General features: G+C 37.7%; 1 protein-coding gene across 3 annotated transcripts; it reads right to left on the reverse strand.

Moving 5' to 3' along the window:
• Positions 1–323: 323 nt before the first annotated feature.
• Positions 324–26,986, reverse strand: LOC139716547 (uncharacterized). 3 transcript variants are annotated; one of them, XR_011709905.1, is made up of 5 exons: positions 26,943–26,986; positions 11,680–11,985; positions 10,647–10,970; positions 8,402–9,333; positions 324–487 (listed from the first exon to the last, which is right to left on the reverse strand). XR_011709905.1 is itself a non-coding variant. In XM_071628085.1 (4 exons), the coding sequence occupies exons 1-4, from the start codon at positions 13,567–13,569 to the stop codon at positions 9,146–9,148; spliced, it is 834 nt and encodes a 277-aa protein (XP_071484186.1). In that variant the 5' UTR covers positions 13,570–13,643; the 3' UTR covers positions 7,659–9,145. The 3 variants fall into 3 exon arrangements, 1 of the variants encoding a protein (XP_071484186.1); XR_011709904.1 differs by lacking the exon at positions 26,943–26,986 and adding an exon at positions 13,554–13,643; XM_071628085.1 differs by lacking the exons at positions 324–487; positions 26,943–26,986 and adding an exon at positions 13,554–13,643 and having other exon boundaries at positions 7,659–9,333.
• Positions 26,987–27,386: the final 400 nt, after the last annotated feature.

A 27,386-nucleotide genomic window follows, 5' to 3' on the forward strand; every position in this document is an offset into this window, starting at 1 on the left:
ACGCAATTTAATTTATGAATCATGTTTATAAATCAATTATTTGAGATTCCAATTTTTCTAAATAAAACCATGCCGACACAATATTTATCGGTTATTGATAAACATAGAATGTAACAGATCTTAATGAAAACGATTTCAAAATAGTTTCAACGTGCGCTCAACGTGTCTTTCACGTCATAAGCAGAATGTGATGCGATGGCTTCTGCATTTTCGTTTTTTAATGGGCAACTTGTTCACAATACTGTATTCCCACTTTTCACGGATTTGTCCATGTAAGAATAATAATAAGTTGCATAAAAGTGTGTAGAAAGCCTATTACCTGTCAGGGCGAACATGACTGAATTGATGAAGGCCGACTTGCCAGTTGACATCACACCATATAACCCGAGATTCACCTTTTCCACGTTAAGTTTACTTTCTGTTGCATCACCAGGCTTGTAGGATTGTATTTGCGTCCTCAGATTCTTCAATGGTTCACTTGAGGCAGCTAACAAAGAAAGAAGTAATTCAAAGATTTGGCTGCAAGATGACTTTTTAGGTCCGTGCTGCAAAAACGTCGAGATCAAATATAAGTCAGACAATCAAACATAAGTCTGTGAATACTCATTCCTGGGCCCTATTTCATTAAAGATTATAGACAGCAACTCTAGCTGGAATGGCGACTTCCCATAGCAACAGCCAGTCAGGACACTGGATTCCTGTCATTACCAATGACAATTGCTATTCCAGCAAGAGTTGCCCAGATTGGCTGATACCTGACCAATGCTTGATACTTGATTTTCTGACTTATGTTTGATTGCATCTTTAAAACAAGAGGGTCCAGACGGCTGATATACAATTTTATTCGTAAAGTTCCATTACGTAACGTTAACACATTAGCTCTTACCCTGATCACAACCACCAAAACATCCTTGCACCATCTACGTTCCTCACAATATGACAGACTGCTAATTCAGTACAGAGCAATTATGTTTTCTATGCTCTGGCAGATATAGAGCCATGTCAAGGTTACTGCTCTAAATTTTGAAAGCGACTCTATATCCTCTATATCCAATATCTCCGAAATTAGTGACCTATTATTTACTTTAAACGCATAACTCAAATTTCATTTAGTGGGCCGGATGCATAAACTCTAGCAATTGCTTGTGCTAGCCTTTTACTCGAATCCGTATGCATAAAAACAAGCAATTGCTTGTGAGCAGAAGCTTTTGCTAGCAAGCACAATCAATTGCTTGCTGCCCGCAAGTAATTGCTTAGAGACCAAGCATTTGCTTAAAAACGTATGCATAAAACATACCTTTTGCTATTTCTTGCTAGCATTGATTACGATTTTCCAAGCTCTGTAAAATGAGCTTGAGCTTTTGCTTATCTGGGACGTTCCCTTTTAAGTATCATTTTCATATTCATGGAAGAAAGACCACACTTGGAGTGGTATAAATTTACAAGAAATTACTCATAAGTAGAGTAAGACATTTTTCATTTCAACAACGGGAATGTGCAGTGGTTAGCACGCAAAATGTGATGAAAAACAGGTAGGATGTCTGACTTCGGTGGAGAGCAAGACGTCTGTCCACGTGCGCGATTTGGCAGATCCGGGCTACTGTAATCAGTGATGGCAATCAGCCAGTAATACATGTGTGTGTGTGCGTCTGTGTGTTCATTTATGAGTGTCATTTCATAGCTCTTCTGCTATGTCAGGAAATGTTTCTGCACACACATGCCCTTTGAAATACATGCTGCCACACGCGCCTTTGTTCTCGTGTTCGCACAGGTGTGACGTCCCTTTTGTTGAAAACGCAAGCAATTGCTTGCGCGGAACGAGCAAAAGGTATAAGCACTAGTAGTCCAGTCAATCTAGCGCTTTTTAGGGGGTAACCCACCACTAATTGCAACAGTAGGAATTTCACTGCAGTGAAAGTCGTTGAGGCCTCCTGAACACCATACTAAAAGTCCCAAAAAATCCAGTGGGGCAAAATAGTAAAATTTGCATAATATGCAAATTAGCACCTGTAATGAGAGAAAATTGACAGATCTTAGCTTCCCGTTATCCAATTTTAAAGATTTAAATGTGTAAACTTATATTTTGTAGGTCAATGAACACGATGGATGCCTTTTCGAATTGGTCATACAAAAATAATTTACATAAAATGCAAATTAGCGGTAGCTGTAAGAGTACATTCATAACAACAGTACTCACGTTGGCATAACGCGCGTTTTGCATATGGGGACGCGGGGTTGAGGGGGTAACTTAGGGCGCCTCACAAGGGGCCGCTTTTAATGTGCACCCCTTTTTACTATGTAAGTATTGTAAAGCAATGTATCCTGCATTGATTACATTGCATTTCTTGGAAACAAAAGTACCCTTGCTATAAGGCACGATCGAATTTTGATAGCATGTACGTTTGGAACATATATATTTGCGCTATATGATATTATATGTTTTCTATATTGCCAAGTGAATAAAGGGCACTTTGGGGGCACACGCCACAGGATTGCCCTTCAATAAGCACCCTCTTTATTGCGTACATCTTATAAAGCAAATCTTCTTCTATCATTTTCGTGACTTTTCATTTATATAAGAGTGTATTTTCTGCATTGCCGGACCTACTTTTAAAACCGCTCACGCTAGAACAAATGTATTTGGGTTGCTAATATCTGTATTTCGTAATAAAGGGGTGTGCGTAGGCGTGCATTTAGACACCTCCCCAGAGATTACCTTTGATTGTTCACCTCTTTGACAATGTAGTTATTGTAGAGCAATTTTTCCTCTATTTATTAGTTGCATTTTTTGGAAACAAAAGTGCCTTTGCTATAAGGCATTTCGAATTTCGAAAACATGTACGTTTGGAACATATTATTCGCATTATTATGATATTATATGTTTTCTATATTGCTGTGAGGGTGGGTTGTTTTTTGGCACATCCCACAGGGTTGCCGTTTAATGCGCACCCTCTTCACTGTATAGATCTTGTAAAGTTAAGTCTCTTCTATCATTTCCATTACTTGTCATCGATGAAAATTGTATTTGCTGTATTGCCGGGACTACTTTTACAACCATTCACGCTAGAACAACAGTATACGCGTTGCTAATATCTGTGTTTTGCACTAAGGGGACGTGAGCGTAGGTGTAAATTTGGACACTTCCCAATGGATTACTTTTGAATGTTCATCCTCTTGACAATAAAGTTATTGTAGAGTAATGTCTTCTCTATTAATTAGTTGCATTTCTTGGAAACAAAAGTGCCTTCGATATACGGCACGATGGAATTTTAGAAACATGTACGTTTGGAACATATATATATTCCCGTTGTTATGACAATAAGTTTTCTATATTGCCGTGATGGTGGAATATTATTTGACACATCCACAGGGTTGTCGTCTAATGTGCATCCTCTTCTCTCTATGGATCTTGTAAAGTTAAGCCTCTTCTATCATTTCCATGAATTTTCATTGATAAAAAGTGCATTTGCTGTATTGCCGGGACTACTTTTAAAACCATACATGCTTTATAGAACAATGGTGTTTGCGTTGCTAATATCTGTGTTTTGTCTTAAGGGGGCATGAGCGTAGATGTAACTTTGGACCATTCCCAAGGGATTGTCTTTTGATGTTCACCCTTTTAACAATATGGATATTGTAGAGCGATGTCTCCTCTATTAACTAAAACATATTTTTGAAAACAAAAGTGCCCTTAATGTACGGCGCGATCGAAATTTGAAAACATGTACGTTTGGTACACATAGTATTCGCGTTAATGATATTCAATGTTTTCTATATTGCCACGAGGGTGGTGTACTTTGGGGCACATCCCACAGGAGTGACATTTAATGTGCATCCTCTCACTGCATAGATATTGTGAAGCAATGCTTTTTCTATCATTTCCACGACAGTCACTGACATAAAAGTGTGTAACTGTAACAGTATTGCCGGAACTACTTCATGCACGAAAGAACGTCAGTATTTGCGTTCATAGTATCCTTGCGTTGTAATTACGAGGCTTGAGCGAAGGTGCAATGTTGGAACACTTCTTAAGGGATTGCTTTGGATAATTGTTCACCCTTTTGACAATAATAGTTAATGTAGAGCAATTTTTCTTCTTGTAATTAAATTGCATTTCTTGAAAACAAAAGGGCAATTGCTGTACAACCGTAACGACTATATGAAGGCATGGAATATAGGAACATATTCGTGCTATGTGGTAGTGCATGTTTCCTATATTGCCCTGGGGGTTAAATGACTTTAACACATCCCACTCTGTTGCCTTTGAATGTGCATCCCTTTGACTATATGATTATTGTAAAGCAGTGTCTCTACCATTCAAAAATCATGAAAAGTAAAGTGTCTTATTTACCACCCGGCAAAACGACTTTCTATATGCATGTTCAACTGAGTTTGATTTGGCATATAATGCATGTTTTGTTAACCTGTTTTGGGACCACGACGGTCAGGGTAGGAGTATCTGGGCACTTCCCAAGGGCTTGCGTTTGAATGTCCACCTTTTTGACAAAATAGATATTGTACAGCAACGTCCCCTATTACCTTAATTGCATTTTAACGAAAATAAAAGCGTATGTGCTATACAGGCGGAAGAACTTTTCAGAGGCATGTACCCATGGAACATTTTTCGCGGTTGAATATTGTACCACGTTTTTCACTGCCTTTAGGATGCACGGGGTTACTTTGAGCACCTCCCACAAGGTGGTCTCTGCAAGTGAACCCTTTGTACTGTATAGATATTGTAGATCAATGTTGTTATTTTATCTTTACCCCGGCAATTTTTATAGAAATAAAAGTGTCTTGATATGGCAGGAATTAAATTCAATACAATAAATTATTCAATTCAATTTTTATTTCATTTTTCGACAATAGACATCACTTTTTTTGGAACAGAAAATGAGGTGCGTAAAACTATGTAGGATGAAAAGAATGTACAATGATTGTATAGCACCTTATAAATATTTATACATAGTCATAAAACTCAAGTGATAGTCATAAAACTTTTTGAGACATGCACTTTTTGAACGACTGTAATTGCGTTGGTATTTGCGTTATAAGGTCATGTATAGAGGCAATTAATGTGGGCACTTCCCATATAGGAGGCTCCCTTCGAATGATCACCACTTTAACTATGCCAGTGTAAGTCAAAATTGCAGAGCAATATATCTTCTGTTAACCTCATTGAATTTCATTAAATAAAAGTTTCTTTGCTAGAGGACCAGAAGGACTGTTGAAAGGCATGTACTTTTAGAACATAATTATGTATTTGCGTCGGTACATGATCATTGCATGTCTTAGACTGCCTTCGGAAGGGGTAACTTTGGGTACCCTCCACGTGGTTGCCCTCGTATGTGAACTATTTTTACCTTATAGATATTGTGAAACAATAATTCTTCTATAACTTTCACTGAATTTTAATGGATAAATGAAACAAAAAGGACGTTATAGAGTTTTTTTCGCTTCAAACAGCTGTATTCACGTGCGTATGATTATGTTTTGTACCGGGCCGTGAGGGTATAGGGATAAATTTGGGTACCTCCCTGCGAGTCGCTTTGACTGTGCACCACCTTTTATTCAAAAAGATATACACATTGTAGAAAAATATCTCCGCTGTCAGTGCCAATTCTATTTCATGGAAATAAAAGAGTCTTTGCTAGACGGCCGAACGACTTTTAAAAAAAATGTACGCTTAGAACAACCGAAATCGCGTTGGTTGATGCATGTTCTGTAATTGGTCGTGTCGATAATTATCGATAGGGGTAACTTTGGGCACTACCCACAGGGTTTCCCAAAGTTGACTGGCCATCTTCAATATCTCAAAACCCTCAAGGATGCAAGAGCTGAATCATCAAGATTCGAATAAATCACCCTCCAAATAGAGTTCATTCATTACAAAATTGGAGTTATAGATGTTGACACTTGTTTAATTTCGTACTTTGATTCTACGTTATTGATGGATTAGCTATCATTATCTGTCTGATGACAAAATTGTAATTTGCGTAATATTATTCATGCTAGGTTACTAATGCTGTAGAGTTTATTTTTGGTGAAGAGAAACTGAAATATCACATTTGAACACTCTTAATATGCTCATATCGGGCGCTTTGAAGCATTTGAATAGTCCGTTGGCTCGGTACCCTTTCCATATCATGCAAACGAGGCCCAGATTATGTACATGGAAATATTTGCAGCGCACTAACTGACATTGTAAACATAGGTTTCAACACTTTCGGTGTTCCAATCTGAAACCTAGAAGCGTAGTTTTCATGAAAACACTGTATTTTTATCATTATGGGAGCTAATTTGCATATTATGCAAATGAGGTCCAGATTATGTACATGGAAATGTTTGCATCGCACTAACTGAGGTTTCGACACTTTTGGTGTTCCAATCTGAAACCTAGTAGCATAGTTTTCTTGGAAACACTATTTTAATCGTTATGGGAGCTAATTTGCATATTATGCAAATGAGGGTCTGATTGTGTACATGGAAATGTTTGCATCGCACTAACTGACATTGTAAACATAGGTTCCAACACTTTCGGTGTTCCAATCTGAAATCTAGAAGCATAGTTTTCATGGAAACACTGTATTTTTATCATTTTGGGAGCTAATTTGCATATTATGCAAATGAAGCCCAGACTATGTACATAGAAATGTTTGCATCGCACTAACTGACATTGTTAACATAGGTTTCAACACTTTCCGTGTTCCAATCTGAAACCTAGAAGCCTAATTTCCATGGAAACATTGTATTATTTATCGTTATGGGAGCTAATTTGCATATTATGCAAATGAGGTCCAGACAATGTGCATGGAAATGTTTGCATCACACTAACTGACATTACAAACATAGGTTTCAACACTTTCGGTGTTCCAATCTGAATCCTAAAAGCCTAGTTTTCATGGAAACACTGCATCTTTATAACTATGTGAGCTAATTTGCATATTATGCAAATTTAGCCGATTTGCCCCACTGGATTTCTTGGGACTTTTAGTATGGTGTTTCGGAGCCCATAACAAGATGCACTGCAGTGGAATTCCTACTGTTGCAATTAGTGGTGGGTGAAACCCTATTTTGACTGGACTATAGCAAAAGGTTTTGCATATGGATTTAAGCAATTGCTTGAGCTAGACCTTTTGCTAGACGAGCTTGTGCTTTTGCTTGAAGCAATTGCTTGTTTTATGCATTCGGCCCATTGTCGAAGACAGTGCACTCGAAAATACACTCCACTCTATAATTATTCATATTCTTATTGATTATTGATTATAGTCATCAATAAGACTTGCCCTCATCCTGGTGAATCAAAATAATAGTACATTTTACACTATCTCCTCAAGTGATGCAGTTATCCTCACACTGTTTAGCCTAGAACAGACTAATGTTCTCACGCTGTTCTCTCTCTGTCTCTCTCTCTCCCTTTCTATATTTCTCTCTAAATACTCTCTTGATGCTGTACAGAATTTCGATATCTCGCTTTAACGGCCTTTCTTTTCTAAAAAAAAGTTCATGATTTGTCACATTATCAGTCATGATCTTCAAACTCACATCCTTAAAACTCATTACGCTCAACTGCTCTTCTAGCTGATATAATCATCATTAAAATCATCACTGCATCACCTGGAAAAATCATCAGCGTACAATATGGATTGGGACTGCTCATACTAATCTATGGTGTTTGTCGAATCAGTCTATTTTCCATTGATGCCACATCAGTTTGGACCATTTGTCACAGTGATATCAAGATTACGGCAACCATAAATTCACTCACTCACTTCATTGTGCGAGTATTCAATATCAAAGGTGCAACACGTTTTGTTTATACCGACAAAAGTAACGTCCACACGTTTTACTTTAATAGCCATGACAATCTTTTCAGTACTGGTGCTTTTCATTCCTCAATAACTAACACGTGCTTCTTCGTATAAATAAAAAGACAGACGAGTGCGGGAGTCCAATTAGTCTATTTTGTTCAAGTGTGCAAAAATTTGTTGCATTATAACTCAGAATATCATGTTTATAATTCACAGCTTAGATCGATGTTACATGTACCACAATGCTCCACGGAGACAAATAGTTCCTAATCTGTTCACTATTTCTTTTTTTTTCCGGCTCGTTTTTATCAGTTCTTTTTTTTTTCTTCCTTTTTTTTTTATTTCCGAAGACAAGCAACTAGATTATTCTTGATGATATAGTGCGTTGATCATGCACTCGGCACATAAACTCACATAAACCGTTGTTCTTGTAGTAAATTTCGGGTAGAATTTTTTTTTTAATAAACTGTTGGCGAATCACCCTTTTCGGAAATCTATTCTCGCTATGTCAAGTGCATGTGATACATAGGCAGTAAATGTGTCGTACATTTACAGCCTTGGGTGTATTTGAATCTTTTAAACAAACGTACCAAGTTCGGTTCTGTTTTCTTCGCAATCTGGACTCCTCTCGTAAGAACGGTGGGTCAAGAAGCTGGTGCAACAGTTGTCTGCGAGGGGATGGCAAGTAAGCATAATTATACGACAATCATTTACTTCATTATCAGAGACCCACTACTATAAACACCCACCCACTGGGCAGACAAGGCTGACATGAAGGCAGAACGACACAACATTGATTCCACTTTCGAAGAAACTTCTACGAAAATATCCCCGGATGTATTGCTTGCAAAATCAAGAACTCTGATTACTATTCCATTGATAATACAAACCTAAAAGAAAATGTTAATGTTTCACTCGACATCGATTCTAGACATTGGCAGTTGGTCGCCCGTTTGTGAGGGGCCGAAGAAATAGAAGTATCACGCCACCTATTAATTCGTGGCCACCTATCGGGCCATAGAATAATTATTTGTAAGTGGATACAATGTTTTCATGTGTTTTTCTCACCCAGAATATGGGAGCAGGGGTTGATAGCAAGGGCTTGGTTGCCAGTTTGTCGCTAGTCTTCAAAATCTAATCTACTTTACAGTCATATTCAACCAAACTATAATATTTTGTTTTCCTGAGAAAAAAAAAAAACACTTATCTCTCCGATGATTGAACCATAGATGTACCTCAAAGTTGAATGCAAACATTTCATGAATATGTGGCGTCATGGAAAATCATGCTTATGCCTCATCATATATCACCATACCTACCACAAACCAATGTCGTCACATCGTTGCTGTAACAACACTTAACATTGCGTTGGAAGACGTTAAAAAATGATATCTACCTCCTTTGTGGCCATCACCTCGCTTCTTGCGTGTGAGTTTAAACACAAGAAAACACACCAGACCCACGACGATAAGAGGTATCGCAATTATTGCGACAATTGCGACCTCAGAAAGTCCTCCTGCACCTTGACGACAAAAAAGAAAGAAAGAAAGAAAATAAAAACAAAACAAGCCCCATGCATGATGACCACGGTTGTGAGAAGCAATGACATTTACTAGCTTTGGTATGCATATGAACAATGTGTGACTTCTGCATGTTCACTTCTGCATACACATGACAGACCATAATGTAAATTGGGACTTCTTGGTTTCCTCACTTTGGCCAAGTAGTGGATGTACTCGATATGTGTCGTTAGCTTTGGCTGTGTGAGAGCAAACGCTGGGGAGAGTATCAACCTAATCGTTTTGGTATACGCCTAGCTCACATTTTGCAACTATTTTGAAGAACTAATGCCGAGTTTTTGTTTCAGCTGCAAATTGTAAATAATGCCTTTAAGTAATAGGTAGGCCTAGTTTTCCCAAAAGAGACCATACACTGTCCCATGATCAAACCGTAACCCTTCCATGTTCACACTTCCACGTGGAACTTGCATTAGAGCCAGAAAAAAAATATGCGAAATTTACGAATTTTATCAATAGTAAGTGGTCGAGAGTGTTACATGATGCAATCATTACGTGGCGACAATGTAAATGAAGCGTACAAACTTCAACTTCATTTTCCCCCTTTAATAGAGAACCAAAAAAAAAAAAAACCTCCAGCATAAAACTATCCTTGAACTGCAATGAGTCAGCATTAGCGAGTCTTTAGCAGAAGGTGAGTACGGGAGGGGTCATGACTTTCACAATACGGTCCATGTTCGTAAGGCCACTTGAAGTTATTCCCTTATTTTGTTTGCCTTTCTGTTTTCATCGATGTCACCGTTCAATGAAGCCATGTAAAACTATCACTTAAAGTTACATCATTTTATCTTACCGATTTACTGACCGTTACTTTGACTGTCCTGTTTCTATGAGTTCATGCCTCATGCGTCAACTTTACTACAAAATTTTTCTTTTCTTTTCCAATAATTCAATTCAATTCAATTCAATTCATTTATTTTCATTCTTCTTCTTTTTTTTCCTTTTCAACAAAAACATAACACACGATAGATCAAGTTTTACATCATAAACAAAGAACATTTGTCTTAATTAATAAATAGTATCAATAAACATACAGTAGGAGCGCATACTGGCAAAAAGAATAATAATACAAAGTCATGCTTCAGTTGAAAAAAAAGGAAGAAAGAATAGAGAGGTCCACTAAAAAGCAAAGCTTGTAGATTGTGAACCACTCATTGAATTGAATTGAAATTGAATAAATTGAATAAAATTGAATAAATTGAATTAATAAAATTGAATTAAATTGAATAAATTGAATAAAATTGAATAAAAGTCCTACCTGATTTCACGGTCACCGTAATCGTTGCATTTGCAATCCCCTGAACAGCTTCTCCACGGGCACTGCAGGTGAATTTTTCGCTGCTACTCTCGGAGCTTATTGACACGTTCGCATAAATGGTTTGGTCACGGGTACCATCCCCCCGTCCCTTGAATAACTTTGGTAGAAGCATTACGTAGGAGTTCCTGGTCGCTGTCAATGACATTGTGACGTCTGGTTTGGCCCCGCGTACTGTGCACGAGAGCTGGAATTCTCGGCTGTTCACCACCCTAGTGCAGTGCATAGCCCCTTCGCAACTGTCAAAGGTAGGATGGCTCCCACGGGCTGAGGGGTCAAAACACACAGCAGATAAAGTTGACGGAATGTGATGAAAATTATATTCGGTGTATGATGCATAATATGATCTGCATTACTCTGAACTTCTTTGTCAAGACAAATGTTTTAATTTTGCTGGAAAATGAGATAAGACATGGAAATGTGCGGCCTAACCAAAAAAATAAACAATGAGTACTTTAAGAAACTGTTTTCCTAGAGCAAATATTGCAAACAGTTTCTTGATCACAGATCTACCGATGATCAAAAATAATTGGTGTCAACTTTGTGTGCATTCTGATTTAAAAAAAAAAAAATCAACACAAATCCGAATACTGTGAACGATTTCATGTCAATACGCAGCATTTTTTTTTTTGGACTGGATATAAAGGTTTTTTGAAGGAAATATCTAATCCGCTTGCATCACCGAGTTCTGTGGAGTCTCAACATTTGGATTTCTAACATATGACGCAATCTATTACAATTACAAAGTAGGCCTATAGCTATAATCCGAAGGACACATAGAAGGTGACCAAAATGTTTACATCAAAGCTTTGCTTTTTAGATCACCATGTCTCCCCTTGATCTCTACAAATATGCTCATGAGTCAAATGTATCTTATTTCAAGTCTTACTTTCTCTCTCTCTTCTAGTGGCAGAAACGAAATGGAACGAAATGAGGTTCACAAGCAGTATAATTTCAGCAGGATCGAAACACATACCATTCACAGTTAGTACAGTCGAGTTCCTCCAACTCTTAGAGTCGTACGCGAAGACTTCACACGTAAGTGTCGCCTCATCAAGAACACTGACTTCACTTATCGTCAGGCTGAAGTCTTCCTCCATGCGGTATCTACTATTCCCGCCAGACGGGGGATGGAAGGTACCATCTATATAATTCGCCACCACCTTACCACTGGATTCATTGACCCACTGGACCCGATAGGGTGGGTATGGAAGGCCACATGGCAATGAAGTGATCTCCCCTTTCCAAACTGTTAATCTCTGTGTTGTCTGTACTTGAAATTCTGGATTGGATGATGCGGAGAAATTTAACGATTTTTTGAAAGACGCTACATTTCTGCAATGCCATACGTTGCTTGAGGGTAAAATTAAAAACAAAAGTTTGAGAAAGAAATAATACAATTCAATATCACCCTTTCTTCGATCCAAACGAGGCTTACTTCGTCCTGTGTACGATAAATTAATCGTATTGAGATTAGGGGGAGGGGGAGATATGCTCAGAGAACTGTATGAAACGTAAGTATATTGTAAAGAAATCTATGGAAATCTGAACTAAATTAACAAAAAAAAACTTAGGGCATCATTTTACCTTTAAAAACTCGATATCAGCATGTCGTCTAACGACTGCGGAATTATTATCATCACTATTACGGTAGTTATTATTATCATTATAATCATTATTATTATTATTATTATTATTATCATTATTATTATTATCATTATCATTATTATTATTATTATTATTATTATTATTATTATTATTATTGTTATTATTGTAATTGCTCTAATTATTATCATTATCATCATTATCATAATTATTTCACGTTTTCATTGTCACATTTTTCCCCGTATGTGTTTTGTGTGGTTTTCATTTTCTATCACGCAGCGTCTATAAATGACTGCTTTGAGTCTAAAAAAACAAAAATCCTTTGATATCCAACCCCATAGTTTTACATTTTTGGTTCGTAAAATAATAATTACATACAAGAACTAAAATATCTTTCTTTTATGCTATGAATGTCAATCGATGAACATTTTGTGCAAGCAATTATATTGCTGAAACCAATACAGATATATTTCAATTTTCCTCACGGGAGGTGTTTAGTTTTCTGACTCTCTGACCTTGTATATAATATATTTCTTGATATATGTCCAAAATCGACCGATTACTTTCGTTTTATTTTTCCTGTGAATACGGTTAAACACTTAATCACGGGTTTTCCTTTAGACTGATAGATGATTTCCGCTTGTTTTCATGTTTTGTTTAAAATGCTTTAGTTCTTATATTCGCTATTCCAAAATGATCACACAAATTTATGTAAATTTCAAAAATCCTCCTCACTCCAGACCAATACTGTCAATTACATCATTATTTGTTTCCCCTCGTACGGCCAGGAGCTTTGAGTGCCATTGACATATATGTGAAGAGATGGTCAATGGTAATAACAGTGTTAAAAGTCAATCAGAGGTTTGAATATGATAATCATGTCATGGAAGGGACAATTTGACTGATGCCTGCTCTCCTACATGTCGGTTCTCGGATAGAGCTGAACAAGTCACCAAAATGTCAGAGGATCATGAAAAATAAGTACGAAAGAATATTAACAACACGAACAGAATACAGAGAACTACGTGAATCAAAACAACAACGACAAAAATACACGGAAAAGTGTCAGTCAAATGTGTAAGCAGAGCAATTGAAAGGATAAATGGAAGAGTATATTCAGCAAAGAAAGAAAGAAACATAAAAATCTCAGAGATTACAAGAAGTCAATGTGCGACTGCTGCCGGCATTATGAAAAGAGAAAACCTCTCATGGCATTCGCCAACATTTTCGATATACAGAACTTACCACGAACAGTGACCATCGTACTATTGGCGTGGAGCTCCGCTTTGTAGTTTGAGACACGACAGATGTATTGTCCGGCAACGTTAAAATCGACAGGCTTACTAGTATGTCCACAGAACCGTCGTCAAACCTTGTTCCACTCTTCTGCTGATTGTGCCACACTATCAAATCCTCTGCGGTGTCGACAGTGGCACCTGTGACGGAGACAGCAACCGGAAAGTGTTACCATACAGCCTTATATGTCAGGAAGAAGTTTACCAGTTTACAGTCACTATGGAAATGAATTAAATGCTCATCAAAGCTGATTGGTCATCATCTGGCTGAGCTTGCATTTGTCGTAAGAACTTTTAGAAACAGGACTCCTGTCCTGTATTGTATCAATGGAAGAGTGACCCTTTTCATAGAAAGAAGTTAATTCATGATATGAAGTGAGATGGGACATGGACCTATGTAGGATTAAGGACCGCCCGATCTGGATTAAATCGCTTTCCAAACTGACTCTCGAAGTAGTGTAGTATAGTCTAGGTTCATTTGATACAAAACTCATTTTCCCTTCAAGATAAATAATGAGTTGTTGTTTGTTTGTTTTTTCAGGGGAATATTAACCATGCCATGAGAAAGTATAAGTCATACCTTCATTTCAACAAAAAAGCTTGCATTTGAAACCCCCTAAAGCTATCCTAAAAATGAAAAGCCTGACATCAGCTTACCTATCTTTGAAATAGCATGCAATCAGCTATGACGTGACTTATATAGGTAAAGCAGAAAGAGAAGGTAACAAACTTTCAAACTTACACAAGAAAATTGAAACCGCAAGCCACTTACAATGATGCACAACACACAAGATATAAAAGTGGGATCAATTACAGTCCGACCTCTCCTGTCCGGACATGTCAGGACCGGCACTCATCCGGATAAGGGACTTAGCCGGATATGGGAGACTCAATTAATGTTTATTACGTGCAGTTGCCTACCCAATGGTAGCTACACATGTACACTGTACTTCCCTCCCGGACTGTACATGTACATGTTAACTATTGAAGGTAGCGTGCACTGAAACTCTTTCTTTGATATCACCAAAAAATGACATCTACAGGCGGGTTTTTTTTTAATGAAATCAATTTGTTGGGAATAATATGTAAATCATATGAGTTTGAGTAAGAATTTTGTTTGAGTTTGAAATACCTCTTGTTACCGTTTTAGATTGAATAATAATAATAATAACGCGTGGATCGCATCCTGATAATAGAGAGATCCGGATAGAGGAAGGCCGGATAGGAGAGGTCGGTCTGTATTCCGTGTTATGGCGTTATAATAATTTGACATTGTAATACCCTTTTTTCCAGTAGACCGCAATCGGTTCTCCTCGGAATAAACAGGGAAGACTGGCCATTTGCTGCCCTTCCCAGAAGGCAATGCGAGGGGTCGTCCAAACGACGTCTTCCGGTACGGGTTGGGATATCACTTGCCCTGTTACAAAGACGAAAGTGAATCAATAGAATTGCTATTTGGAATTTGCACAATCAGATCACATAATGCTCATCATTCGTTTAATCTCTTCTATGAGACTCTCGTCCTATCATACCCCGTATACAGAATACTGTGTCAGGTGCAATGGCATACCACGTATGTCCAGTGGCGTACCGGGGGGAGGGTAAATTGGCACCTCGTCTACAACCACCCTGTCCACTGTCCACCTAGTCTAATGCCATCTCGTCTAAACTCACTTCGTCTACTACCAACTCGTCTACCAACCATTTTGTCTATATGCCAATTAGTCTAATTGTCATTTCGTCTACTAGCCATTTTATTTAATGTCCAATTTGTCTGAGTCACATTTCGTCTAACACCCATTATGTCTATTGACCATGTCGTCTATTAATCATAAGGTCTATGAATAAATAGTATACAGGTCATTTTGTCTAATAGCCAATTGGTCTACAACTCATTGTCTAATAGTCAATTAGTCTAATAACCAGTCAGTCTACTCCCAACTGGTCTACTGCCAACTGGTCTACTCCCAATTGGTCTAATCCCAACTGGTCTACACCCAATTGGTCTACTCCCAACTCGTCTACACCCAAGTGGTCTACTCCCAACTCGTCTACTCCCAACTAGTCTACACCCAACTGGTCTACACCCAACTCGTCTACTCCCAACTCGTCTACTGCCGACTAGTCTACTCACAACTGGTCTACTACTAGTTATAGTTTTGAACACTCTTGGTGCCCCATTTGGTTTAAATTTTTATGTTCTAATTATGACAATTTTTTAAGGAAAAAAAGATAATGTCACAGTGTGAAAAACTTGCTGTGTTATTTATGTGGTGGATGTGTAATTTATATCAGAAGCAATCATGCAGCATTTATATGTCCAAACTTCAACACTCCATCCATTCAACTTTGATACACAATCATAAGTATGGTAAAAATGAAAAGGAACACATTAGAAGTACATTATCAGTATTCTTTATTCTGTCTGCCATGTACTGATGTATGTAAACAGTTAAATGCACAAAAAAAGGTTGAAACATATACACAAAAATATGATTTGCGATGATGGAAAGAAATTAAATCTTGATCTAAAATATGGTAACATAAGTTTCACTATATACAATTGGTGACACATTTCATTTCATCCCTTCTTGAAAACAAAACATTTATATAAAAAACTTTGACTATTATATAATGAAGGGGTCATGTATGTGTACATTAATTAAGTTTTGGGGCAGTGGCTCTTCTCTAAATTTTGGCAAGATACGGAAATTTAGAAAATATTTGACCGGCGACACGTGGTATTTCATTACTACATCGGATGCCTTTCCTGATTTCTCATTTTTTGGCAGAAGAAGGTCATTGATATGGATTTTATCTTCAAGAGTGAACCTTGTATAATAAATAAAACATCCTAGCGTGATCATTCAATGTCCATAAAGCAAAAACACGGGCGACACATATTTCACGCAATTGCGCCGAGATAGTGGGTTTGACCCAAGTGTGACTGAGGTATAAGGGATCACTTTGGGGTCGTTCTGTCCGAGACTCTGTCCGTCCGTCCGTCTGTCCGTCTGTCTGTTACGCGTTAAAATCTTGAATTTCTAGGTGCCATTAAGTGCTCCAATTTCAATCAAACTTGGATGGAAGATTGGTAATACAGACTTAAAAATTTTGAGGTATGCAATGGTCAACACAAGGTCCAAGGTCACCGGCAGGGGTCAATATCCTTTTTGAGGTCAACGTTAATTTTTTAGAGCAAGTTTCTATTATGGCCCATAACTTTGCATCCATTTACCCAATAATTTGGACTTTTCATGTTTACGTTTAAAGTTGTTATTTATTCAAAAATAAATCAAATGTTACATCACACAACAGTTCAGTTTTTCTCCATTTTGTGTCAATCCTCTTCCTTACAAAGCAGATTTCCAAAACTCCATTCAAACCATACACACTTCATACTTCATGTATAACTCAGCACAAACACACACACACACACACACACACACACACACAAAAGACCTGTTATTTCAAATTATAGTCAACATTCACGAGGTCAACAACTAAAAACAATACGAAATTTCCATGTCATTCATTTATTCATGTCAAATTCTAAAAGTACATTTAATATCGGTTATTATATGCACAACTATACCACCATACGTCTACGAGTATGTCTGCTAGTAATTACAATCAAGCAATTACAACTCAGCATTCAAATACCGCACCTTGCCATCGTGTGATAACAGTCTTTCGCTAAAGGATATTGGTAAATTGCTAATTTTGTGAATCAGTAGAATGATCTGAACATTGCGTCTTTTGGGCCACACTCTCTCGAAGGTTACCGAAACAAAGAGGTCACCCCGGCCACTGGACAACAACCTACTGCATCTCTCTCACAGTTACTGTAACCACATCCCAGCACTACATACATGTAAACGTAAACACACACACACACACACACACACACACACACACACACAAACGGAACACAGTACTAGCATACGCGAGCATCCGGTGTCAATCCATCTAACTACACGCCCACATCGCGCGGATCGTTAGTACCTTCACTAGTGTACCAAACGCAACGAAAATCAAATTACACTCGTACTCGATAATTCCTCATTCGGGATCCCGCCAAGATAGCTGCATGCATGCGCACGGAGGTACGGGTGGACTGGGGTGGTCAGTCGAAATGTAATTCTGTTTCATATGACTGACAATTCGTTTGTGATGGAGGATTGTAACTGAGCTAGTTTATCATTATTTAGTTATTTTACAGCCAGAATGTAGACTGGATAGTCATGTCTCACCATTGATTAGTATGTCTTTATATTCAGCATGTGCGGAATAATTAACAACTAGAATAGTCTAATATTGATTTTTGTGCTAATCAAGGGCAGGGTTTAATATGAATAGTTCATGACAGTGAGACGGACTGGACATTAGACAAAGTGGTATATTCATTATTAGCATGACCAGATGGAAATGATCAGTCTGGGTAAATTGTTGAGAGTAAAACTATATCAGTTAGGAGTACACCAATTGGGTATAGACGAGTATAGACCAATTGGGAGTAGACAAGTTGGGAGTAGACCAATTGGGAGTAGACCAATTGGGAGTAGACCAATTGGGAGTAGACCAATTGGGAGTAGACCAATTGGGAGTAGACCAGTTGGGAGTAGACCAATTGGGAGTAGACCAGTTGGGAGTAGACCAGTTGGGAGTAGACCAGTTGGTAGTAGACCAGTTGGGAGTAGATCAATTGGGAGTAGACGAGTTGGGAGTAGACCAGATGGGTATAGACCAATTGGGTATGGACAAACTAAGGGTTGGACGATATGATAACTAGACAAAGTGAATGTAGACTAAATGACTTGTAGACGAGGTGGGAGTAGACTAACTAGTAGTAGACAAAATAGATATTAGACGACATGGTAAATAGACATTGTGAGTGTAGACGATTTGGCTATTAGATCAATGGTTTTGTAGACGAAATGCTCCTTAGACGAGTTGGGTATTAGACAGTACGGGTAGTGGGCAAAGTGACTATTAGACAATATGGGTACTGGACAAAACGAGTTGTAGACCAGATGGGTATTAGACAAATCGGTAATAGACGATATGCCAGTAGACCAATTGGAAAATAGACATAGTGGCTGTAGACGAGGTCACTATAAACCGGGGGGAGGGGGGGAAGGGGGGCACGTGCTTCGGGCGCCACTCCTTGGGGGCGCCAAAAACGGAAAAAAAAAATGAAAAAACGAAGGAAAAAAAAGAAGACGGGGGAGGGAGGGGGGGGGGGGGTAAAAAAACAAATCAATTGTGTTCACACAAGAATTCCATGTTTTGTAAGCTGAAATACACAAATTTTCTGCTCGCTCGCCAAAATTTATATATAACAAAAAAGAAGAACAAAACGTGATGATGACGCGGACAAAATGACAATGCCTATTGCGTTCACACATGTCATTTTATATTAAGCAGGCAAAATATTACACGGAGCAGCAGCTCCAATTTCTTTCGTTCTGAAGAGATTGCCGATTGGATCAAAAGAGGGTGCCAACGGTTTCGAACATACGGAGGGGGGGGGGGCGCCAAAAAAAACAAATTAAAACAAGATAAGAACAAAACGTTTTGATGACGCGGAAAGATACAAATTTCGGCTCACTCGCTCGTACTATTTTATATAGAGTATTTTTTCAAGGCCTCAGTTTGTTGGTATAAATCGTTATCTTTAAGGCCGTCACTATATCTTGATTAGAATTGTAAGATTTAATAAGCAAAAAATGACAAGAACTCCGTGTTTTGTAAGCTGAAATACAAACATTTTCGGCTGCGCTTGCTCGCCAAAATTTACATTAAAAAAAAGAAGATAAGAACAAAACGTGTTGATGACGCGGACAAAATGACAATGCCTATTGTGTTCGCACATGTCATTTTATATTTAGCAGGCAAAATATTACACGGAGCAGCGGCTCCAATTTCTTTCGTTTTGAAGCGATCGCCGATTGGATCAAAAGAGGGCGCCAATGCCGGGTTTCGAACATGGGGGGGGGGGCAAAAAAAAAATCAAACGAGATAAAAACAAAACGTAATGATGACGCGGAAATATACAAATTTCGGCTCACTCGCTCGGTACTGATTTAGAGTATTTTTTTCAAGTCCTCAGTTTGTTGGAATAATCGTTATCTTAAAGGCCGTCACTATCTTGATTAGAAGATTTAATAAGCAAAAAATGACAAGAATTCCATGTTTTCTAAGCTGAAATACAAAAAATTTCGGCTCTCTCGCTGCGCTCGCTCGCCAAAATTTATCAAAAAAGACATAAGAACAAAACGTGATGATGACGCGGAAATATACAAATTTCGGCTCACTCTTTCGTACAAATTTAGAGTATTTTTTCAAGTCCTCAGTTTGTTGGTATAAATCGTTATCTATAAGGCCGTCACTATATCTTGATTAGAATTGTAAGATCTAATAACCAAAGAATGACAAAAATTCCATTTTTTGTAAGCTGAAATACAAAAATGTTCGACTTGCTCGCTGCTCTCGCTCGCCAAAATTTATATTTAAAAAAGAAGATATTATATAAAAAAGAAGATATGATAACCAAAAATTACAAGAATTCCATGTTTTATAAGCTCACATACAAAAAAAAAAAAAAAAATCAGCTCGCTCGCTGCGCTCGCTCGCCAAAATGTATCAAAAATTATTAGATTTAAATCACCCTCAAAAGACCCCTTTTAAGTGCTTGAAAATGGATATCATGTGGACTTTTTTAAAAGTCCCTACCGGGATGGGGTTGGGGTTGAACACTTTTTCAGAAATTAGGGGCGCAATTTTCCCTAGATACGCCGCTGCGTGTGTCACAATATAGATTGGTCAGTTATACCTCCCTCTCTTCCTCTCTCTCTCTCTCTCTTTACATAATTATATACATGTACACGTGTATAAGGCTATTTCCAGCCAGAAGGGGAAATGCGGCATAAATGGTAGTTTGGGGGAATTTTGATAAAAAGCATGATGATATTTAAAAAAAAAATATGCAAAACATATTTCCCTTTCTGAAAAATTATGCATTTATTTGGGCTCAATGAAGTGCCCATTGAATTGACAAGAGCACAAAATGCACCTTATACCACTAAATTCTGTATGTTAATGTGAAAATACAACTTTTTTTTTTAGAAAACGCTGATATACTTACATTCCCCCAAAGACCCGATTTCTATTCACATCCAATATACATGTATATACACCCATTTTTTTTTCTTTTTTGCATCCCTGACAATCTCCAATAAATTGTATTGATGGTACAGTCCTCTATCTATACACACTACGCCATCTGTGTCCTACTGTGGAGTAGTCCTCAGGCCCTAGATCACTGATAAAGCATTAAAACATTGTCAAAAGCTTAAAGGGAATCAAACATTTCCCTTTGGAGCGAATTCCACTTCAGACGTATATTCGCCCTATAGACCGTTTTTATTCACACACGTTTATGTACTGTATATCATATTTTGTTTCACTTCTTGCTTGATGCTAAGTATACCAAGTAGTCTAAGTTGGCAAACTATCGAGATTATCTTTCAGGAAGAGGTCATCCAGCACCAATTAACCTTACTCATCTGAATAACCTCGCTTTACACGTGATTTTCAGGTCTTTTGATAACATTCAATTCTGTTCCTTCATTCTCTTTCATTTCTAGACATTATACATGAATCTTACAACCATCAATATGGCAGTTTAATTCATGGAACAAAATTAATATATCACATATAGGAACGCACCTTGCTTCGTAAAAGACTGGAAACGAAAATGGTGGGGCGGCTAAAAAGCGAACATATCAGTTGCCTTACGTATGGTTTTTAGACGCTATACATATTATGACAATACACAGGGTTCTTGTTAATTTTTTTGACAGCAGGTAATTAGTCGTTCACAGGCGGTTACCAAATTGGCCGGGGGGCCAGGGGGCCGCGTAGGCCCCCTGGCGGGGTTCAGGGGCAGCGCCCCTGACAGGGGTTCAAGGGGGCAGCGCCCCCTTGAAGCTGAAAGGAAAATAGCATTCTGGAGGGCCATTAGTGGATTAAAATGATACCACAATAACACTCTCTTACAGACTGTGAGAAATACAAAAATCCACAAGTTTAGAAGGAGAAGTACAGGCAAAAAATTTTATGATCTCCAATGACCATGTCATGATGTGCCTGCTACATCCCATTCCTACTGCTTTAGATTTCTAACTATACATGAACTAGTCTACAGTACTTTCATAATATGAACATAGGGATATTTTCAAACTGTGCAAAATGGAACATAAATCTGAATAATAATACTACACAATCCAGACTTATATTCAGAATATTTACTGGAAAAAAATCAACATGAAATTGACATTTGTTTTTGTCTGCGCAGCCAGGGCTCGACACTAACGTCGGGCCACCAAAGAAAAAAAGAGGGATGTTTGTCTGTACTTTTGGAAATGAACAGCGGTATCAATCGACTCCGTAAGATGCTGAAACAAATGTCAGATGTTGCTTTTAATTTTGGAAATGAATAACGGTAATAATCGACCCCCTAAGATACTAAAATAAATGTTGGATGTTTGCTTATATTTTTGGAAATGAATAATGGTAAGATTCAGCTACATAGGGTGGTAAAATTAATGTCAGATATTTGATTTTGCGTTCGGAAATGAAGAAGGATAACATTCGGCTCCGGAAGATGCTGAAATAAATGTCGAATGTTTGCTTTGACGTTCGGAAATGATTGATGATAATAATATTCAACTCCGTACGATGATGAAATAAATGTCGAATATTTGCTTTTACTTTCGAAAGTAAGTAGCAATAAAATTCGGCTCCGGAAGTGAATAGCAGTAATATCCTGCTCCATTCAATGCTAAAGTAACTTTCGGATGCTTGCTTTTAAATTTCGAAATGAATAACAGTAACATTTCACTGCGCTCGATGGTAAAATTAGTGTTTGATGTTTGCTTTGACGTTCAGAAATGAATAACAATAGTATTCAACTCCGTACGATGATAAAATAAATGCCGGATGTTTGCTTTTACGTTCGAAAGTATAAATAGCTACGGTGGATGCTATAGCTATAGTCATTTTTTTTTTTTAATTATGGATGTGTTTTGATGACCTTTCCACGATCTTTATTTTTTGACCCTATATCCTACTGTTTGTGGTATTTGATGTCTTTTGCCATGCGTGCCAACTTTCATATCATGATCATCACGGGTCTTTTATGTCTTATAGAAGACTTTATTTGTACATATCTTTCTTTATTTTTTCAGACCATAAAATTTCATTGTACGGCCAACTTTTATAAGCATTAGCTTGATAACGGACTGTTTGTTCATACGAATTTATGTTCAACTTTGTCGAACTCTACACATCATTCTTCTTAATGCCATTAAAATAATTGCATTTTGATTTTGGTATTTTCTTTCTATATATTTCATTGGGTGATTCAGTAACAAACAACATTTTGTTGTGTTATGTTGTGTTGTGTTGTGTTGTGTTGTGCTCTTGGTTACTAAATCAAATCAAAAACGTTAGAACGTTTACGTTGCAAAACGTTAACAAATAATATCTACCTCCTTTGCTTCCATTTTGTTGTTCCTCGTGCTTGAGTCTATACACAAGAAGACCCACGAGTATGAAGACGATAATAATCAGCATGACTATTACCACAATAACGGTCACAGGAAATCCACCTGTATATAGACGACGAAAAAACAAATAAAGATAAACAAGCCCCATGCAGGATGGCCACGTATATGTAACCAGAGACGTTTACGAAGTACGCTGTATAATGTTACACAGATGCGCTAAACGACATCTTTGAGAGCTTGTGGTACATTTAACTGCAAGTGTGTGTGACTTCTTAGTGCGGTAAATGAAAACATGTTTTTACATTTTAGATAGCAACTAATCAATCCATAAATTACTTTACCAACGAATCCATCGCAAGGTTCTACAAAGGCTGGTATAGCTCTCGATGTGATTTTCCACTACCATAAGAGCAATATTTCACCTTATATAAATTGTCACTAAAAAAGAAAATTCAGGAATTGTGCACGTATAAAGGTCAAAGAACTTTACGGCTTGCCAAATCCGTACATCACATGTCTTTGCCGTACCAAAAAAAAAAAAATGAATAAATAGAATAAAATATATTTTGGACGCAAATTTAATGAGGCGATGACGTCAGTGCCTGACTTGTGATGTTATCACATCACCACCTCTCAAATCGGTGTTTTGGCTTTTGTAGGCACTCACATCAATAAAGATGCTAGACAGAAATCATTCAAATCATCAAATCACTCGACCAAGTTTGAAGCCATTTGAACTTTCTCTCAACTTTATTTCGACCCCCCCCCCTCCGACCATAAACTCATAGTGCATGATCAAACTGAAACTATATTCAAAGTTCAAATTCAATAAGTAAAACTTATAATTAAAGTTACATAATTTTGTTCTTCCGATTTAATGAATGTTTCACTGTCCTGTTTGTACGAGTTTATGTTTTTTTTTTAAGTTGGCCGTGGATTTGATTTTTTGCTTAAAGCAGGTTAAGTGAAAGTCATACCTGATTTTACCTTCACCGTTATAGTTGCACTTTCAGTCCCGTGAGCAGTTTCTCCATGGGCACTGCACGTGAAAATTTCGCTGCTACTCTGGGAGCTCACTGACACGTTCGCATAGACTGTTTGGTCACTGGTACCATCCTCCCGTCTTTCGAAGGACGCTGGGAGTAACGTTACGTTTGGCTTCCCGGCTGCCCTCAGTGATATTGTGACGTTTGGTTTGGCTCCGCTTACTGTGCAAGTGAGCTGGAATTCCCGGATGTTCACCTCAATAGAGCAATTCTTCTCCCCTTCACAACTGTCAAAGGTAGGACCGCTCCAACGGGCTGAGGGGTCGACATCACACAGATAAACCTGACTAAATGTGACTTAGATTATTTTCGGAATATGACGCATATGATTTGCATAATTGTAAGCTTCTTTGTCAAAAGTTTTATCGCAAAACGAGCTACCACCATTTTTGTTAAGTTGAGATATTTGTGATTAAAGCTGCTAAAGAACAAAGAAAATAATAAGAAAATACAGGATATTTCTAATCATAACTTCTAGAATATTCTTTGTTATGTTACAAGTGAGGTATCACCGGAGAAGGTTTCACTTTGCTCTATCTGACGATGGACGTACTTTGGAATATCTAAATATGGCGCCAAGCCCATTTTGCCATGAGCGTCTTCAAATGTTTTAAGTTTGGATGTTTCAAGTTTGAAGGAATATTAGACAAGAAAACTAGACAAAGACACTATAAGCAAATATTCTCCTAGGTCAGATATTGGAAACGATCTGCTGATACATCGAAAAATATAAATCGAAAAATATAAAATCAACCAGAATATTGTGAAAGATTTTGTGTCAATAGCCAGGATTTGTATTTTAACTGGAAATAAAGGTTTTTGAACACCGTTTGTTATGCTCTTCCCTATATCCCACCAGCTAGGATCAGTAGGTAGTTGTGAAGTCTCACCATTTGGAATTAATTTTTCTAATATTGCATTGGTAGGTATTTGTACTCTCTCTTCTGGTACAGAAACGAAATGGAATGAAATGAGGTTCACAAGCTATATGGCAACAGGGAACACATACCATTCACAGTTAGTTCTGTCGAGTTCCTCCAACTCTTAGAGTCGTAGGCGAAGACTTGACACGTAAGTGTCGCCTCATCAAGAACGCTGACTTCACTAATCGTCAGGCTGAAGTCTTGTTCCATGCTGTATCTACCATCCCCGCCAGGCGGGGGATGGAAAGTACCGTCTGTATAATTTGCCACCACCTTTCCACTGGATTCATCGACCCACTGGACCTGATAGGGCGTGTAAGGAAGCTTACATGGCAATGAAGTGGTCTCCCCCTTCCAAACTGTCAATTTCGGTGTTGTCTGCATTTGAAATTCTGGATTGGATAATACGGAGAAAGTTAATGCCCCTTTTCGTTTGTTTATTCGTTTGTTTGTTTGTTTGTTTGTTTGTTTGTTTTTAGGGGACGTAACATTTCTGCAATGCCAATTAAAAGAAAAAGAAATGAATGAAAATGTTTGAGAAAGGCACTGGAAAATTAAATTGAATATCACACTTTCTTCAATCCAAACGAGGTTAACTTTGTCCAATGTACAATATATTATATCGTATTGAGATTATGGGGGAGAGATATACATAGAGAACTGTATGAAATGTAAGCAATGGCATAATATTGAATATTTTTTTTTCTACATTATCATTTTCATTAGAACTTGAGGGGGGGGGGGTCATTTTCCCGTGTGTGTTTTGTGTTGATTTTCTGTTCTTTTTTTACACGTGACGTTTATATAACTTTATTGCGTCTAATCCCAGTACTAAATTTGTTCAAAGGAAATGTGCCCCCACCATGCATTAAAAAAACAATCCTTTGACATCTGACCCCATAGTTTTATATTTTTGGTTCGTAAAATGATATTTACCTACAAAAACAGAAACATCTTTCTTTCTTGACTCTGTTAAAACCAATGAGCATGTAACCTGAGATATTTTGCAAGCAATTGCATAGCTGAAACCAATACAGATATTTTATATACCCTAACCGGAGGTGCTTAGCTTCCTGACTCTCTGCCCTTGTGATATATTTCTTAATATGTGTCCAATAGTGACCGATTACTTTCGTTTTATTTTCCTTGTGAACACGGTTAAGCTTTCAGTCACGGGTTTTCCTTTAGGCTGATATCTGAATTCCGTTTGTTTTCATGCTTGTTTGTTTTAATTGTGTTCGTTTAATTCTATATTACTTTTTCAAAATGATCGCATAAGTTCATGTCAACTAATACATGTCCCCACTCCAGGTCAACATTGTCGATTACATCATCCTAGTTCCCCGCCCGCGTACGGCCAGGAGCCTTGTGTGCCATTGACATTTTATGTGAACAGATGGTAAATGGTAATAGAAGGGAATGAACATAATCACATGGCATTAAGGTGCAATTTTACTTATGCCTGCCTTCCTACGCGTCGGTTCTCGGGATAGAGCAACACAAGTCGTCACCAAAAAGTTACATGAACACAACAAATACGTACGAAAGAATTTGAACATCACGAACACAACACAGAGACCAATGTGTATTAAAACGACCAAAAAAGCAACAACATGCAAATGTGTCAAAGTAAAGCTGAGCAATTGAACGGATGATCACTAAAGTATATTCAGCGAAGAAAGAAAGAAACATAAAAATCAAAGAGATTGTATGAAGTCAATGTGTGACAGCTTTCGGCATTACGAAAAGAGAAAAACTCTCACGGCGTTTGCCCAAGCTTTCGATGTACAGAACTTACCACGAACAGTGACCATGGTACTATTGGAGTGGAGTTCCGCTTTGTAGTTTGAGACGCGACAGATGTAATTTCCGGCGATGTTAAAATCGACAGGTTGTTTAAATACAAGGCTGTAGTTTTGGCTTACTAGTATGTCGACAGAACCGTCGTCAAACCTTGTACCACTTTTCTGCCCTTCGTACCAGACTATCAAATCCTCTGCCGTGTCAACAGTGGCACCTGTGACGGAAACAGTGACAGAAAAGCAAAATCTCAGCCTTAAGTTTTTTTATCCTTATATTGATCCTATATTCCTAATACTTCGCAAAAGGATTAACCATAAAACAATACACATGCAAAATAATACCAGTAGTACACATGACAGTTCAAAAGTTATGAAGCGTTAAAGTTTTGGTTAAATCTAAAGGTTCGTTATTAAATGTGAAAATGACACAAGGTGCGCTT

The sequence above is a fragment of the Diadema antillarum genome, unplaced genomic scaffold (genome assembly GCF_040938485.1).
Source record: "Diadema antillarum isolate AM-2024a unplaced genomic scaffold, OU_Dant_1.0 scf00000066, whole genome shotgun sequence".
Taxonomy (NCBI): Eukaryota; Metazoa; Echinodermata; class Echinoidea; order Diadematoida; family Diadematidae; genus Diadema; species Diadema antillarum.

What these genes read in the sequence shown, in the direction of transcription:
- LOC139716547 (XM_071628085.1), bottom strand. An exon ending in GACTGTACTAACTGTGAATG is followed by an intron (nt 10,971 to 11,679) that starts GTATGTGTTTCG and finishes TTGACCCCTCAG; the next exon opens with CCCGTGGGAGCCATCCTACC. An exon ending in TACGGTGACCGTGAAATCAG is followed by an intron (nt 9,334 to 10,646) that starts GTAGGACTTTTA and finishes TTTGTCGTCAAG; the next exon opens with GTGCAGGAGGACTTTCTGAG.